General features: G+C 35.2%; 1 protein-coding gene across 1 annotated transcript; it reads right to left on the bottom strand.

The window, feature by feature from the left end:
* Positions 1-4,951: 4,951 nt before the first annotated feature.
* On the bottom strand, positions 4,952-18,460 carry LOC144433562 (prestin-like). Its single transcript, XM_078121884.1, has 15 exons — positions 18,025-18,460; positions 16,993-17,103; positions 16,533-16,717; positions 15,746-15,910; positions 14,013-14,168; positions 13,075-13,154; positions 12,177-12,324; positions 11,373-11,486; positions 10,907-10,984; positions 10,536-10,631; positions 9,761-9,937; positions 8,322-8,555; positions 7,044-7,395; positions 5,636-5,769; positions 4,952-5,098 (listed from the first exon to the last, which is right to left on the bottom strand). Exons 1-15 carry the CDS (start codon positions 18,458-18,460, stop codon positions 4,952-4,954), a joined length of 2,613 nt encoding a protein of 870 aa, XP_077978010.1.
* Between the last annotated feature and the right edge of the window lie 1,238 nt (positions 18,461-19,698).

The raw sequence follows: 19,698 nt of genomic DNA, 5'->3' as shown, positions 1-19,698 counted from the left end.
AATATACTAGTCACGGGGGGGGGGGTACAATAGGCTGTGATGTTACTACTACATGTAGTACAAAAAGATGAATCATTGCTAAGAAACGAGTGCTAATGTGAAGGCATATAGCAAGATAAGTTGGGGAATAGAGAAGAAGGTAAAGTTTTCACTTTTAGTCTTTTTCGTTATTGCGAATGAAAAAAAATGAAAAGGTGGGGAATATCTGGCATTGATTCAGCTGCTCTCTTTTGTATTTCACTAAAGCTTCTAAATCAATAGTCATGACTCAAGACGTTACGATAGAAGAGTCGATCTTTGGTTGTAGTGAATGGACGATTCCTGGCAGAAAGCCCGCCCCGAAGGACCGATCTAGAGATCCAATTTGTCTTGGAATGGTACAATGCATGTCAAAGAAATGAATGTTTTAAGAGTTTAAAAAGACTATGGTAAATTGTTTAGACTTGTACTAAGGGGTATGGTGTAAAGTACGCTAAAAACCGCATCAGGTATGCATCAGTGGGCTGCTCTGTACACTGAGCTGCACCATACGCCTCAAGACCCCGTTGGTAGCAGGTTACACAAAAATAACTGCGATCGATTTCTGATAGAGAATTTAAACTCAGCGGACAAAAGCTTATGTGTTTTATCACCGTTTCAGTCATACAGTAAGAAGTCGATAGAGATGGACCCCAATAACAACGACGTCAAGATACTAGGGAGTACCGGAGGCAGCGGTGGCAAACCCTTTCTCCTTTATAACCAAGGACAGTCACTTAGTCGACTGGACATATGTGCGAGTGATGAATGTATAAAGGGTATATGGGCTACTTTGACGGACCATCAATGCCAAACAGTAGGTACACGAGTCGGTGACCACAGACTGGAATGTAAAACATACCAGTTCACACCTGATGAAAAGTTGACAGAGTTGATGGTCTGGGAAAGTCAAGACGGTAACCGGATTGGGAGAATAGAATTCAAAACCAATAAATGTGGATCGTTTATGATTGGACCAGGTGGAGGAAGGAAACACAAGTTTGATGTTTTGGAGAGCAAACCTGTTGGTTTATCAGGGCAGTTTGGAGCCGACATCACTCAATTTTCATTGATAGTGTCGAAGGAGAAAAACGACATCGTAAATTCTAAATGATGGTTTATAAACCAAACTTGATCTTGAAAACGCTATGAAAAGCAAGATCTTTTCTTGTGTAAGCTTATTCTTTAAAAAAAAAACACTTTTACATTACATGTTTGGAAAGTTGGCCTCGGCATTGGTCACTTTACACTTCAAAGTTAGCATGCATGAAGACCACACAGTAGTGAGTTTTTTAGTTGCAAATCAACCATAACTTTGACAGAGGCAAAGAACAGTATGGATATTCACCGACTAGTGACCGAAATGAATTCCAACACCAGATGTATAGTAGCGCACACGTAGTGTTACACTTGAACAACACCCTATTATATTTACTATTAGAACATGAAAGCATATACACCCCGACAGAGACGACGGGGGATTATCGACAGTAATTAACTATTGTATCCGTCGGACTGTGCGTGTTTGATAGTTTTTTGTCCAAAGTCCAAAATGAAGAAACAATCACCTAAGTATGAATGTGATTTATCACGGAACGAATCTGACAATTTGTGGCTTGTGTAGGCAGTTTAATCCATCATTGAAACGGACACAATATACACTCTCCTTGTGTTTGTCTTACAAGAATTGACAAGTAGCCCTTTGGGTCATTTGGAAGGAACGATAAAAACTATAGTAGAAACAAATCGATGGGTGCCTTCCAGCTATAGCAAATTACATCCTCCTCCGTACACAGGGATTATGGACATTAAATTGATTCAATGACAACAGGTCAACGGGTCAAATAAAGTCCTTGAAAAAGTATCATGTAGAGATTGTTTCAGGAAAAATTGCAACGAAGTAGACGTTTCCCAATCTTAAATATGTATTTTAATTTTTAGTTTTTATATGCAGATTGAAAGCAGCGATCATTTACATTTTGCTGCCATTTCATTTTCAATTCTTTAATCCTTTTTTTTTTATCTTGTGCACAGAATATTTAGCATTAGGATGGAGGTAAAACAATTGTCCTGGTTGACTTGCACATAGTCGTAAATCAATATCCACCTTTAATGCCATCGTCGCAATGTCCTCTTAAAGTAGTGCCCTTTTTACGACAGTGCCAATTTTGTCGAGTCAGCAGTAACGTATGTTCTGGTTTGCAGGAATTGATTTACAGTGTAATGTTTTTACGCCAAGCCATCATTTTCTATGGACTACCGGGATTATGGGGGGGGGGGGGGTTAAGAAAGAAAGATGGAACTTTATGGTCAGACTATAGATAAATCCTTGATAAAAATGAAATGAATTTATTGGTATCAAATATTCCATATCTACACAAACATTGGTATTATTATTTTTTTACAAAGTCTACATTACAGTTATGCTACTGTATAATCACACAAAGCTATGTATACATTGAAATACGTATATGATATGATATTAGACATTTTGTAATATATTTCACTAGGTTTGAATAATAAACAGACAACCAACAAATTTGGAAATATTCTCATACTGACTTTGACATTTCTTTTTTAATTTGAAGGGAAATATCTCATGAGCTTTGACGGATACCTTTTCATAAAGTCTTCATTCTGGTACAGTAGTTTTCAGTAAAGGTGGCTATACTGGCTAGTTCGACTTTTAATAGCATTAAACAATACTACATTAGCAAATGGCAGAAATATGACACTTTATTGCATGCCTAAGAGCATAAAATATTTACCAAAAATATGACAATGTCTTTAAAGGCGATATGACACGGTTAGCTTTTTGTAAAGAGACCTTGTAGCTTCATTGGTAGGCAAAATTGTGATATTGCTCACATGTGCACGTCATTAACTTGTTATCTTTATTACACCCATTGCTCATTCCGACACTAATCAAGTATGCTATGTTGTTGAAGAATACACCAAGTGAACCACATAAAAAAAATGTCCATTTCATGATTTATTTCCAAATCTCATACATTAACAACCTCTGAATGTGGAAATGACATTATTCATAGCAACCTGGTTGTCCCTACTGTGCACATTTAGTCAATTTGCACATGAATTTTTGAGCAGGTGCGTGTTTCACCCACATCTCACTGTTTGCCTTTGCTAGCTGAATGCTGGAAAACAACACTGTTATGATGTCAAGTGGTTGCAATGGCACCAGTGAGCAATAGTTTGCATGTACAGTCAATAGTCTCAAGATGCACTAGCAATAGTTTATTTAAAGTCGATCACGTGGTTTGAATCTGACCAATGTAAATTTGTAATAATACCGAGGTTTAATAAAGTTTGATAGATTCTTCTATCTTCAGACTGTGTTGGCTTCTTTACAGTTGTTGTTCCATGTTGTATTATGTAATAGATGTATAACTCTCTCACATAAATATTTGTTTCTGATAACATGACTTCAGAAAATTGGGTCAGTAAGAATTTTATTTCATTTTACTTTAAATTTTTAAAAATTACTTCAACTCCAATAAAGACTTGGTTTTCTCTCTCTCTCTCTCTCTCTCTCTCTCTCTCTCTCTCTCTCTCTCTCTCTCTCTCTCTCTCTCTCTCTCTCTCTCTCTCAAATACAATTTTTTTAAAAAAGGTATTACAGACGAGGCAAAGGCATGAAGATGTACACCGAAACAGAAGTAAATTGTTACCTTTTTTACATGCAAAAATGTATATGGTTGGAGGTTTAAACTAGAGTCGGTCGGAAATTGGAAACAAACTTTTTAAAAAAAATTTTCAATGTATCCATGTCATCAATTTTTGTGGTGTAATAAAATTGCGAATGAAAAATGAAGAAAACATCAACCCTGTAATGAATTTGTTAAAAACAGACGAGTTTTAGATTGGAAAAGAAAATAATCAACTAGTTCTAGTACAGAGTTTGTAATTTCAGTTTTGATCCACTAATTAAGGCAGGCAAGTTACTGATATTGTCTCTTCATCCACCAAGACAGGCAAATGATAACATTATCGTACAAAGCCATTACAGGTATATCTGAGAAATTACCTGTTTGTTGCAGGAATCACAAATTCTGTTATCCGACCATTAAGTAATTGTAACGGTTCAGTGAGAAAGGTTTTATTGTCAAGTAGAGGAAATACTCTTTGAATGTCAACAGAAAAGTAAAATATACTGACATGGTTTGGGAAATGTTGGGTTCATTTTGAATGAAACTGCTAATACATCAACAAGTTGGTTAGAAATCAAAACATCACTTTTATGATACAAATGTATTTGTATTTTTCAGGAAAAACAGAGAAATATTTTCAAAAGGCAAAAAACATTGTCAATAAAATTTGATGATTCGTATTCTAAATTACCAATATTGACCAAAAAGGTAAAAGTTGACATCAAAATTTGGACAGTCAAGGACATTACAATCCAAATCTTAGAAAATTTGAATTATTTACCAAGAGATGAACAGCTTCAAAGATCTCAAAATAACTAACTGAGACACAAAAATGTAAAAATGCAAGTTGACAGACAGGTAGAAAGAAAGACAAATATCCACCGCATAATTTCTGACAATGTTATGATATGAATAGACAAGGTAAAAAAAAAGTGTAGTTAACAAATTCTACATGTTAAAATTGAAAAAAAGATGAAATTTTGTGGATTTTTGCTTTTAGGTATAGTGCCCAACAGAATGGTGACACAAGTTTTAAGACAAATCTACCCCCCCCCCAAAAAAAAAGAAGGAATTGAAAGCCTACACTATTGAGGGCGACACATTGACAGACTGATAATTGGTGACCGACAACTAAATCAAGAAAACAGACTGTTGTCATGCATGGGACACAATGGTCTTAGCTGTTTTCACTCCTATGTGATTTAATAGTCTCTGCATTTCATGACGGGAATCTATAGTTTTTGACAAAATCACTCTACTAGATCTTAAAAAGCTGTATCTTGCTCTGGGCCACTGGCAGCAACTACTTTCATAGGTACATCTATAGGTATAGGTGTTAGACTTTCAATTTGGTCCTCTACAACATTGTGTATATGAGCTTTGATCTGGCCATCTGTGTTGGACACATGGATCTGAAAGAAATAAAATCGAAATACAACTCAGCTAATTAATACGGAAGTTCATCAACTGATAACAACAACTTTGTGATGACAATAAACAACTTTAAAAAAATCAAGAGATACAAACAAGAATTTCTTAAAACAAGACAGGTGATTGATTACCTTTGTCTTTGACAAGACAAAGAAATGAAGTAAAAATGACATCATCACAAGAGATTTCCCATAAACCTTTGATGGAAATCCTCAAAATGGCTGGACAAAATGTCAAGTGCAGTGGGGCTTTCAAAGTTGAATATGTTACCAAGGTGATCACCAAACAATTACAATGTAGGTTGATAGAAGTAATCAATACAAATGTACTGAAGGCAGAAAGAAGTCTGACTGGACTTTATCTTTTTACGTCATTGCAATATATATCATTTTTAACTTTCCCTGCATGTTGGTTGATAATACGATATTGTACTTTCCCTAACAGATCACCTCCATTTAACCCATACATCCAACTCATCATTAAGGTTTAGATAAAGTGATATTTTTTGTATAAGTTACCTCATGGTCCATAATGTTGTCGTCATCAACTGCATGCAGGACAGCATCATGTACAGTCAGGAATACACACTTCTGTCCTAGACTAGTGACTTTCTCATAGAAATCACCATTAGTTAAAGTTTCACGTACCCGTCCTGAAATACCAAGATGTTAAAAATATGTTACGTGGTTACATTATCACTTTCAGCACGATTCATTTCACTCCTTGTATTCACTCTATGTCTTCAGTTGTATTTATAACAATACATCAAACAAGTACACTAATTATTACATATGTATACCAGTGATTACTTGCACCAGTGCACACACATACTAGTGGTATTTCCACTGCAGTGCAATACCAAAAACCTTATTGCATACCTTCATGCAAATAATATGCAAATGAAGACACGATCATTCGTTCTACATGAAAGTGTGTAATCCCATAGTGTCATTTTTACAGAATTTTTTTCGGATAAACATATGTAATATAATAACAGAACCCCATGCTACGTGAGTTCCAGTGTGGGTACGCATGGGTATTTGTACTTGTGCTTGCAGTGTTTTCTGATGCACTTTAACTTCTTAAGGGCACAGAGAACACTGCAAGCACTCGTGCAAATACCCCGAGTACACAACACTTGCACTCTCACATCACGGGGTTCTGTCATATTACTTTATAATAGTACTTCTGCTGAGATTCATCATATTTATGTCAATCACGTTGCTATGTATTCCAAACTAAAGTATGACAGTCATTAAACATATATATCAAACATATTCATCAGCTTGCTAAATATAAGTAGTATAAATTTCCAACATACAACACACTGGCAGTTCACCTTGATGAAGAACAATTTAGCTTTCAATCATGGTCAAAATGTCTCCAGAGTGATTATTTCACTTGTTGAAAAGAAAAGGAGCACTACTCTGGGAAATAATGGTAGTTTCATCAACTTTGGATTCTGAAGAGCCATTTCATGATTTCACTTCACATGATTTCACTTGGTTGCCAACTGAAATCTTTTTTCACCACTATTGTTTTAGCGGTGGGTCTTTAGCAGACCTGAATGTGTGTTAGATGAACAATGAATACTCATGAGTCCTAAGTGCTTATTACCTTCAGAAAAATATAGGTAACATTTAGAAGTAGAGACATGTATGAGGAATTTAAGACTTGGTAAGATAGTGAGCCCTCTATGGAGGAAACTTGCATATTCTGATCTGTGATCATCATTCCACTATCTGTATCGCAGTGGTCAAGACACTTGCTTTATCTCTGTCTATAGAAACTTTTGATTTCGAATCTTAACCATGTCGGACGCCAAGCATCAACTCTTGGAGCTTGGCCTCGAGCCAACACTAATGGTATTACCGTTACATAGATTAATTGCACACCTACTGTTGACTATTTCTATTTCTGACTTACTTTTAGGTTGTGCCAGTAAGAGTTTAATGCCAACTTTTTTGTACTCATTAAAGAGCTGCACCAACCCTGCTAAACCAGTTGCATCAATGAAATTAAATGGACCACAGTCAATAATAATAGTATGTATATACGGCTGATCATGTGGAGATGCATTGTTTATCAGTTCCTGGTTATCACTATTGTCATCATCAGTATCTTCATAGAATGCAGGCTGTTCAACTCTAGCACTATGAAATTCAGCATCGTCTTCATGTGGTTCAGTTAGAGTGCCATCGTGCGTCCAATCATCGCTGACTACATGACCCATTGGAGTGCGTAACTCACTGTTGGTGGTAGTATTTGTAGCATCGTCCTATTAAAAGAGAAATGAAAATATATTGTAACCTAAACTAGTTTCTGAGGTTACATGATTGACATAGCAAAATAATAAAAATGAAACACCTTCAATGTGTAAAATCAAATCTCTGTGATTTGTACACAGACCAATAAAGTAGCAGTTCAATAAAATTGCATGGATATCAAGTATACTTCAAATACTTTAAGTATAGTGTATTTTGGCAAGGGATTGCAGTAAAAAACTTTCTCAATATCATCAAAATGTAGTCAAAGTGTGAATACAGCAAAAACACACACTACTAAATGATATATCTTAAAATGTCATGTTGTCACATACAGGAACATACGTGTCATTTTTTTTTTCAAATTTAAAATTCAATAACTAACTCTGTCCCTCCCCTTGCCACAATAATACGAACCTCAGTGATTCTGTTTACTTACAGATGATACCTTGAACAATACTTGTCATTCATGCTGATGTTATTGTTGCTGGAGATGGGGTGATTGTATGGATAACGGAGGATAGTAACTGTCAGGTACCTGTACTTTATCATCTTGCACTTAGGGAGTGTGATGGGTGATGGTACGGATAATGGACGAGAGTAACAGGTATACCTGTATTTATCATCTTGAACTTAGGGGGTGTGGTGGGGGTTGAGGTGGGTTGATGGTATAGATAATGGAAGAGAGTAACAGGTACCTGTACTTTATCATTTTGAACTTAGGGAGTGTGGTTGATGGTATAGATAATGAAGGATAGTAACATGTATACCTGTATTTATCATCTTGAACTTAGGGGGTGTGGTTGGAATGAGGTGAGGTGATGGTATGGATAATGCAAGATAGTAACAGGTACCTGTACTTTATCATCTGGAGCAGGCAGTGGGATTGATGTGGGGTGACAGTATGGATAACAAATGCAAGACATAATATCAAAAATACCTGTATTTGATCATTTGGAACTTGAACTTCAATGCTTTCTCCATTTTTCTTCATTTCTGCCTTTATTCGTTGTTCTTCCTTTTCTTTCTGTAAATCAAACTCTGCTCTGACTTGTAGTATTTTTAGTGGATTCACTTTGGTCAATTTCTTAACCCTTTTCTTGAAATGATCTGTATTAGCAAAATACAGAGAACCCTGCATATGGAATATCTTCATACCTGGAATTTCTTTGGCCTATGTGTAAAAAACAACAAGTCTTATTTTCACAGAGAACAACAGATGTCTGCTTTTGTACTAAGTACTACCAAATGCCAAAAAACTCCTGAATATTCAAAATAACAAAATGCAGATGATCAAAAAGTGTTATTATGTCATGTACAATAAATTCTAATTATTTAAACAACAATGTACGCCGTCCCAGCCCATAATGGACTCAAACAAACTTTGAACGACATAATGGGCGAGGCGACAGCCGAGCCCATTATGGAGTGCAAAGTTTGCTTGAGTCCATTATGGACTGGGAGGGCGTACATTATTGTTATTATTTTATAGTTTTGCCAATTCCAGTGAATTTGTAGACCGAGAAACTCAAAACAACGTATAATATACACAGTGCTGAACATCGTCTGCCATGTTCAGCCTGGAAGCTGAATACTAATCATAGCGACACACGTATGTACATAAGCTTGTATTGTTATGCTCGTTCCAGTGCTGCGATGCCCAATAATGGAGTACATTATCAGTAATAATGTACAGCGATGACGTCACAAAATTCACTGGAATTGGTAATGCTATAATATAATAATAAATAATTTCATAAGATGGATGAAATCCGTAATGTGATAGATTTTCCAGAAAGGTAACCATGGTATTTTTAACAAGATGATATAATCAGTGGTTGAAGATTCATAAAAAAAAAAAATTCATGTATTTCATATTTATTGATATATTTATTGTTATGCAAATACATCATTACACAGTAAAATGCTTGATTCAATTACCATCATTTTATCATCTGCAAAAAAATTTAAAAAATAAAATTGAATTAAAAAAATCTTAGACTCTGAGTGAATTATTTGTTCATTCATAGTTTCTATGTCTTTCTGTGGTATGTTTTGATAAAGATTGGATCTATGGATACATCTTGTGTTAGATCTTATCAAAGTTCACACACACACATACACACACATATATACATACAAAAACACATATATACATGCACGCACACACACACATGCACGCACACACGCATGCACACACGCATACACACACACACACACACACACACACAGCCACACACACACACACACACACACACACACACACACACACACACACACACACACACACACACACACACACACACACACACACACACACACACCACAATCATAACATTGAGTGAAACATTTGCACATTCTAAATTGCTATCAACTTACTGTAGAGTAGCTATGTATGTCTTGATATAGGTCAGTTCCAGGGATACGTCCTAGGAGAGTACAGAATGGTTCTTGGGTTCGCCATACAACCACAAACAAAGCAAATGCTAAACCAATGACAAGACCAAGATCAACATCAAACAGGAACACAGCTAAACATGTAAACCACCAAACATTCTGCAATCAAATAGAAAAAAAGCGCATTGTACAATTTTACCACTATGCAGTTTGTGAATTTTCCTACTATGTATTGGCAGTGAACCACCAAACATTCTGCCATGAATTATCATTATAAAAAAAGGTGTACTTCAGGATGTGTTTTCAATTATGCATTCACTAGTAACTCTATGTAAATTCATTGCATTATGTATTTATCATACATCAACAAAAACTTATGAATTACACAATCTGAAGTTGTTGTATCCATCAACTACTTGCATATTGTTGCTCATTATCAATTTTGTTGTTGTGTCACTTGTCACTGATTTCCCATTGTAGAATGATACATGCTCTAATCATCACTTTACATGCATATGGTACAATGTAAAGAGCGCCTACAACGACAGAACTATGTGGTTCTTTTGTTTGTTCATTAGTTAAATGCTTTCATTCTGTGTATGGGGATGGGTGTAATGTGACAACGTAAATTGTATAATTTCCGTCATTATTAACATTTTTTACTTTTTTATGAATAAATACTAACTATCTATTTGCACTATTCAGAATAAAGAATATATTGTGTCTTTTTGTGTTTGTGAAAATATTGCAAACTTACAAAATCTATGAAGTCGTACTTCCAAAGTTTAGGGAGGTCCAAAAATTGTCTGAACATACCCTTCAATGCAACAACTATGATAGCAGCCAAAACACACTGGAAGAAAACATACAGTTAGAAAAACCAACTAGTAGATATTTTCTGAAACTAAAAGTTTGAAAGGAAGAGTTTGAGAGAGAGTTTGAGAGAGTTTGAGTTTGAGTTTGAGAGAGAGAGGGAGAGAGAGAGAGAGTGAGAGAGAGAGAGAGAGAGACACACACACACACACACACACACACACACACACACACACACACACATTTGCCATTGGAGTACGTGTCACATGTTACCATCAAATACAGTTCAGATACAAATGAATGGTTACTGCTTACCTTTGGGAGGGGCTCAAAGAGTGGAGCAAGCACAACTAATATGATGAGAATCAAAACACTGTTGACAATCCCAGCAAGCTAGAAGGAAAGAAAAGATAATTATTTCTATAAAAATGTATCTTTACATATCTTGTTAATTGCACACATCTCCATATTGCTTTATTTTTACAGAGCAAAGATTACAAAAATATAAATGGATACAATAATCTGAAATGGTTGATTCACCTCTGAGTTGATATAACTTGTTCAGTGCAAAACCCCTAGACAGACATGTAAAAAGTGACTTCTGTTTTTAGCTTTCAGCCCATTAGGAATGGATATAAATACAATTAGAAAATTGAAAATTAGAAAATTGTGGGCAAAATAGTGGCGTACTGTGATTCAACCACCATAACTATGAAAAAAAAAAAAACCTCTCCCACTCCCAGACCTTGACTAGAAATTGTCATATCTAAAGGATCCATACCTGAGTGGAACCTCCACTACTTTCTTGTACCAAACTACGTGATAGTGAACAGCATGCCGGATAACAAGAAAAAAATGAACCCAGTATATTTGTAGCTCCATACGCATTTAATTCCTGTGATGTAAACGAGGGCAGTATAACATTAATATGTGTATATAACTGCCAAGATTCAATACTCAGACGTCTCAACACAAGTTAGACTGTAAGATACGTCATGACGTTTCGCCCTCACCGGACTCCTCTCTCCTGTTAGGGGTTGGCCGATGTTTGAGGGCGCCCCGTCATGGCGTACCTTACCTTACAGACTAAACTCAAGTATAAATAATATATTCTAGTCACTAAACCTCAATGTTTATGTGTCCTAATCTAGAACTCTACAGAGATAATAGTAACACTGATATTTTCATGTCATCCAGGATACATAGTGGGACTAAAACAAATTTTACAGAATTTGTTGCTAGATAAATCCTAGTTTTATCATAGAATGTCATGTGATCTACATGAAAATATGGTGACATTGAGTTGTAGAATGAATATTTCTGACTTCTAAATGCATATTAATCCTTCAGTGAAAATCATAACAACACAAATCTTTTATTGTTCACCCATAACATGTGTATTTTCGCTGACTCCAATGAGGCAATGTAGCCCATATGATAGAGCACAATTCCCAAACTTCAAACTGGTGTTTCTCTCTGGAATCTCGCATAATGTAGGTGATATCAAATTATAAAATGATTCTTCTGTACCCAAAGTTGGGCCTGGATTGGTGTTCCCCTTCAAGTGAGCAATATGACCACTTACTTGGTTTGGATCTATCTTATAATTCCTCTTTTGAGCAAATAATGATCCTATGGCAACAGATACAGCAAAAGACACAATCGCTATGGCAATAGCATCACTGATGAGAGATGACATGTATGTTGTACCAGGGGGCTTAGGAGGTGGTAAACTACAACAAAGAAAAATACATTTATTTATAACTGTGTTTACTAAATATACTGCTCTCAGTCACAGCTAAGACCCAATCTTTTCGTGGTCTGAGGTCACAGTGATACTCACTAGAGACACTTGTTGCTTCAATACCTAATGTATACTGTGAACATAGTTTAATTGGTGCACAAACATTTTAGCAGAGTAAGAAATTTACAATTTTTGTCAACTTGATGAAAACTTGATAGCCACATCACTTTTGAAATAGAAAGTGCCATTGGCATTGCAGCACAACTGACTACACATTAAAAGTCTACAAAGTAACCACCATGGGCAATTCTTCATTTAAGCATGCCCAAAGACATCACTGACAAGTTTCAGACTAACATGTCAAATCATTTTGGATTGTAAGATTTTCAAAGTGAAGACCTAATTTGCATATCACTAATGACGTCATGAATATTTTCTCCATCAAAATTAACACCCCTAGACACAGTCCCACCAAATCTAGTTTTGAAATTTTACATTTTTTACAAACAAACCAACCAACCAACCAACCAACAAATAAAACAAACAAACAAACAAACAATCAATCAAACCCAACTGAAGCATCCTTGTCATTCCATGTACCGTTGATGTATTATGACAAATTCTTCATTTTTTTAATAGTATTCCTTTAATTTATTTGACCAACTTGTGTTGAACTTTGGTGGAGCAATTCAGCTATTGTTTATCTAAAACTTCATATTTACAGCTTTAGCTATCTTACCCAGTTGGAATGTCACCAATAACATCAACCCCGTAGTCTGCCAAGGACAAACCCCAAGAAGTTAGAGCACCTGCGATTACCTACAACAAAATACACAACATTTCGTTTTTTACTAATCAACACATTTTATCTGTTTCATCTTCACACATTGCAAGTAATTGAAAATAAAATAACTGAGAAGCCTGCAGAACTTCTAAAAGAATTTCAATCACTAGAATTCTACTGAATTCATACTGAAATGTGTAGTAATCTTTTATCAAATGATTTACAGAAATTCTTTAGAATTCTATAGAAGTTCTATAGGTATAAATATTTGTAAGACTGATATGTCATGCCTCAATATACTGCATAGAAATACTTTAGAATTCTATAGATTTCTATACATAAATATTAGTAAGCTTGATATACCTAAGTGTACACATTTTGTCCTACCACTGCAGAATTCTATAGAAGTTCTATAGGTAAACCTTTGTAAGAGTGCTGCCTAAATATACACATTCTGTTATACCACTGCTTCACATAGGAAAACTTGGAGTATATTTGTCAGGCAGGTGAAACTTACACTGTATACATGTAATATACAGTACAAAAAAGAGTAATACCTGATCTATTTTGGTAAATCTAACTGGAATAAAAAAAATGTCAATTGTGTTGTAGCACAACTATAGAGTTTGTGCAATGATTGAAGTGATGATGTAGTTTTCAGATGGTTTGATTGATAGGACATTATTCTGAAGAAAAAAACATAATAACACAAGTTGATTCTTTTCACACCATATATCACAGCCCTAATATACACATTTATGCCCTCAGATCCTGGGGGCGTACCAGTGGCCAGCTCTGGTGAGTAGCCCCCCCCCCCCCCCCCCCCCCCCCCCCCCAGTAAATACAAAACATGCAGGAACTGAACATCTCAGTCTAATACAGCAATTACTTACCAATATCAATTCTGCACCTAATGGATACCCTCTCAAACGCTTCTTATTTTTCTTCTCTATTGTTTTCATAATGATCAAGAAGATAATGCAGCATATAGACAACATAATGGTCACACTGTTACAGTAGTCCATGTGTGTCACGATGTCACGGTATTTCTGCAACATATAACACAAAAAACATTAATTATGCAATGACTAATTAATGTTCATTAGATATTTACTAAAATCTAATCAGTTCTTGTCATTACCATCTTGCAGATGTGTAGCAAGTTTCATTAGAATCAATGTAGTAGTTTTTGAGATATTGTGTCAACAGACAGACAGACAGACAGACAGACAGACAGACAGACAGACAGACAGACAGACAGACAGACAGACAGACAGACAGACAGAAGTATAACATAACCTCTCCTAAAAACCAGAATGGCCACTGTTGCATGTTAGTCACAATGTGCAATACTTCTGTAACATATACAATGGTCACCCATTACAGTATAGCATGTCTCGTTATTTCTGTAACATAACATAAAAACCAAAGGTTTGCATCTAACATATGTTATGGTACAATTTTGAGCCTTTTTACACAATGAATATTGTATATAAAGTTGTCTGTTTCCTTAATTAAGGTGGCCATAATGTGTGTATAGTTAGCTGTTTTCTTAGGGTGGCCCATAATAATAATGTGTATAAAGTTGTCTGTTTCCTTAAAGTGGCCATATGAATGAGGATTGGGTATTCATTTTAGATTTTTAATTTACAAAACAATTTTATCATGGCTTCCTACTTGAAAAATCAATGTCAAACAGCATTTATGCCAAGTCCATGTTTGTAACTCAATAAATTGCAAAAGATTAATAAATGTGTAAAATGTTTGTCAATATACTTAAAAAATAACTTATTGAATTACAGACAGACTTGGTCCAGGTTGTTTCACATTGATTTTTAAAGTAGGAAGCCAAGATGAAATTGTTTTGTAAATTAAAAATCCAAAATAAATACCCAATCCTCATCCATATGGTCACTTTAATCTTAGACAGTCCTGGGGGGGTGGGGGGGGGGGGGGGGAGACTGGATATATGCATGATTTTTAACCCTCTTTAAAGGAAGTTTCAATCAATCAATCAATCAATAAATCAATCAATCAATCAATCAATAAACAAACAAACAAACAAACAAACAAACAAACAAAATATATAAGAATTTGGGATTATTTTGTTTGGTTAATTTTTACTTTTGATTTCAAGCTCAACTAATTTCACAAATAAGAATACATAACCTAATACACCACATGCAGGCCAAGTTGTATGCATTCAAAAAGAAAACACAAGATTTAATTACAGATTATCTTATATCATGATAACTAGCAGCTGTCTTGGTTCTGCAGCACTTGAAGCAAAAATCAAAATGTTCAAAAATTCTTTAAACTTTTCCCCCATTTTTACTTCAATCAAGTTTGTGGTGGTAACACTATATTCATAGTTTCCACTATTTTTCTATATTCAGCCAGAAAATACTCAGGTTTTTGTCACTACTAATCTAGTGGCAAGGCTGGCCAGCCCATAATATGTCACTTGTATTTTCCGAAGCTGAATAAAGAAAAAATATTAGGGAGTAAATTAATACTATTTCTCTGAGAAAAAGTCTTTAATTGTTGCTAGTATAGTATAACTTAATTATTTAAAGTGAAAACAGCAATGTGAACCAAGAAATTTGCCATTATCTGACAGACTTACATAAAGAAGGTTAAAGGCACCATAATAACTGGGAATATCTAGTCCCAGTAAATCATCAATCTGACTTGAGAAGACATGAAGAGCTGCACCAGTGGTGTAACCTCTGATGAAAGGATCTGAGAAATAGATAGTGATCCAGCCGAGACGTAAAAGACCCAACGTTAACTGTAAAAAATAACAAAAAAAACACCAATTTTTGCCATTCATTTAGGTCCGATGATGTAATTCTTTAGAAAACTACACAGGTGATATCTACATCATATACCTACCTGAATCACTCCAATCTAGAATGTGATCTTGTTGAAGTTCTGAACCCAGAGACTAAACAATTTTAGACCTGGACTTGGCTAAAATCATTCAGCCTTCTTGACCTGTTTAATTGTATATGATTCAGTGACATTACGACATGTCATATGACTGCAGGAGGGGGTTGTATGTCAGTTTAAATAACAGGGACAAGGGGATGGATATACAGCTGGTAGTATACAACACCCTCCTGAGGTCATGACAAGTAATGTCATTAATGAACCAGATACAATAAGAGTTGAAGAAGCTCAGTGAGTGATTCAACTAAAATACACACAGGTAAATTATTTACCCTCTGGCATCAGTTCCTAACGACCAGTATTACAAGATATGACTCCAGAGTAAGAAAACTTATGTTTTTAGTGGTGAGAATGCCAGTGTCACTGTAAACCTACCTGAACCATTCCAACCAAGAATGCCTATGCCTGAACCATTCCAACCAAGAATGCCTACCTGAATCATTCCAACCAAGAATGCCTACCTGAATCATTCCAACCAAGAGTGCCAATGACACAGCTGCTGTTATCAACTCTTGTTCTCTATCCCATCCACCTGGGGCAGAAGTAGAATTGTCTGAATTTAAACTTGAACTATCTGATGGATCTTCTAAAGGAACTGCTTTCTCTACTGCTGATCCTACCATCATGCTAACCACAGCAAAAGTTCCTACAAGATAAAAAAAAAAACCACCAATAATTTCAAATTCATAATAAAACAATTTTCCAATCTTTCCCGAAACTGTTTGAAAGTCTTGATTTTCCACCTTTGCATAAAACTGAGAATGATGTATAAATGTAATCAATACATATACATATCACAATCAATCATCTGGTTTGTGATATTTCGTCTATTTTCTTGTCAGTTTACTGCCTATCTTTGATTTCAAATATCCAATAACAACATTTTAGTATCATTTATTGTAAGTTTATAAATGTACTTACCAACAGCCATTTGTCTTGATGTGCCAGTAAAAGCATAGAACAGAGGTCCAAAGATAGACAGGTAAAGACCATACACAGCTGGAACAGAAGCCAATAGAGCATATGCCATACCTGTGACAACAAAGTGGAGAGAAAAAAAAAAGTTTTTGTATTTCAATCTATATTTCCATAACAGTGGCCATACTTATTCTGTTTCTCAAGACTTGACCAACCCTCTATTTTTTTTCAATCTGGAACAATAACTCGAAAAATGCTGCCCTCTACGACAGGATTTGAAAAATATCACACCATCACAGAATGTATGAAGGTAAGCCCAAGACCACTGAAAAATTATCATTCATTGCTGAAAGTTTGTAAATTTAATAAAACAAATAATTCAAAGAAAGTTGCCTTCTGACTTTAACTGTCATTTCTAAGTCATTCAGACTATAAAAGTATGATTATGAAATGAACGTATCACCAACATGTACATATACACGTACTTGTTAAATTTTTTCAAAATGTTTTAAAATGTTTAACCGACTGACCGACCCACCCATATAAAGGTGTTATGATGAGAATCATAACAATAAGTATGGGTGCTCTTACATCTAAAATGTATGACATACAAATTGTACATAAATTTCCAATTTTTACTATTTCATGTTTTATATTGGTCAAATTTGAAAAGTGCTAAAACAATAGCACTAAAGTACACCTGCCTTATATCACCTGTTTCAATCTGTTTTCCCCATAAACCCTTGCAGGAAATGTTGAAAATGGTTGAATATATGTCAAAGTGCAGTACGGCTTCATTTTAAAGACTTCTAAGATGCTATTTTATCAACCAAGATGACAGTGAAGTTGATGACAAAGCAATACTTGTATAAGTACCACTAATCAAACTGTACTATAAAGGCAGAAGGCACCTTTTCTTTGCTAAGTATGCATGTATGAGGAAAAAAAACCCAGAAATTTGCATGAATGACCTCTTGTGGAATTTATGTTACCTACAATGCTACTACATGTATTTTTAAAAATCATCACACTTGCCTTGAGGGATATTCATTGCTGCCACTGTACAACCACAGATTAAGTCACCTACAAGTTGCTTGCTGACACTATATTTAGGTAACCAGTCTAAAATTGGTAAACCTGATGTAACACAACCCTTACAACAATGCCCACTGCATGTACATTTGCTAAACTTCTTCTTGATTCTCTCTTTGTATGGAATATACTCAATTGGTGACTCCTTGTACATGCTATGGAATTCATCCTGTGAGTAGACTGGTCTTTCAACTCGGTAACTTTTACGCATTGGTACCGAATCATTTTCAACTTCATTCATTTTCATGTCAATGTCGTCTCCATCTACTGCAAGTTTAGAAGTTTTTACATTGCTGTTAATGTCTCCATCTCTTGAGTTTTCATTGTCTTGATTACTGGCTGTGTAATTTGTTGACGATTTGGCTCTACTAACAGCCATGCTCTAGTCGTACAGTGAACCTGTGATGGCTACCTTTGATCAGTTTCCTGTTGTACACCTTACAATGACCACTTCCCTTGTATCAAGTCTGTAAAAAAAGGGTGCAAATACTAAAAAATAGAATGCATATTGATATTGATAAGTGTCAGTCAATGTACAATATCATTGTTATATTTTAGAAATTAACATCATGATGTTTGATCATACAAAATACATATATACCATTTTGACGTACACTACACTACACTACACTACACTACACTACACTACACTACACTACGTATACAGAGTTCCAGTTAGTCACAAAATTTCTGGTAGTTACATATTAAACAGACATGCTGTATGGTACGTCATCATTAATTAAATACAATAAACTAAACTTGTGAAGCTTGTAAAGGTCATATGAACTTGAAATTTGGACTAAATAAGTAATTCCCCCGCACATGCTGGTAATGAAGTTAAAATTGTCTGTCTGTGATGTCTATCAAACAAGAAGTGTGTATCTCTATTACAATGTTGTATCACTTGGAAATTTTTTTTACTAGCAGTGAGTTTTCACAATTCTTAAGTTTAATGTATATATCAACAAACTATCAATATCATCAGATGTCAATGTTCTAACTTGTAATGTAATGACTATAGGGTGTTCATACCCGGTACTAGACACAGACATGGAACTGTTTCCTATAGACAAGCTAGTGTCAACTCAAAGGTGACTCTTATGTTAACCTGACTTCAAAAACAAACATGAACAGTTTAATTTGGCCAAGAGGCAGGTTACATTAGGCCAAGTTCAAGACAATAGGTCAGGGCTGGCTGACATATATTTCATGTCCACACAAAATTCCATTTGGTTATGTAGTATTTACAAAAATGCTGTGTCCTAGATAAGGTCCCAAATGGTCTGTTTTTTACAAGGTCAAAGTTCAGGGTTACCTATGTAGGCTAATATTGGTAATAGCTGATGATTTTGGTGTGTGATCTACACTGAGTCAAGTACAAATTTCAATGAGGCCCAAAATCCAGCTTATCAGTTCTACAACTTACTCCACCTTAGAGATGAAACTTCCATTTGTCTAGTCTCAACAACATATACAGTACTATGAAAATTTAAAAAAATGATAAGTATACAATGCAGCTGGACTTTAAGTAGACTTTATGATACATGAGAGGGATTGATCAATGTGTGCGGGTGCCATGTATGTCATGGCATACCTTACAGACAAGAATAAACATAA

This window comes from Glandiceps talaboti, chromosome 1 (assembly GCF_964340395.1).
Source record: "Glandiceps talaboti chromosome 1, keGlaTala1.1, whole genome shotgun sequence".
Taxonomy (NCBI): domain Eukaryota; kingdom Metazoa; phylum Hemichordata; class Enteropneusta; family Spengelidae; genus Glandiceps; species Glandiceps talaboti.
Note: the sequence above shows the minus strand (reverse complement) of the source record. Positions and strands in the feature narration are given on the sequence as shown.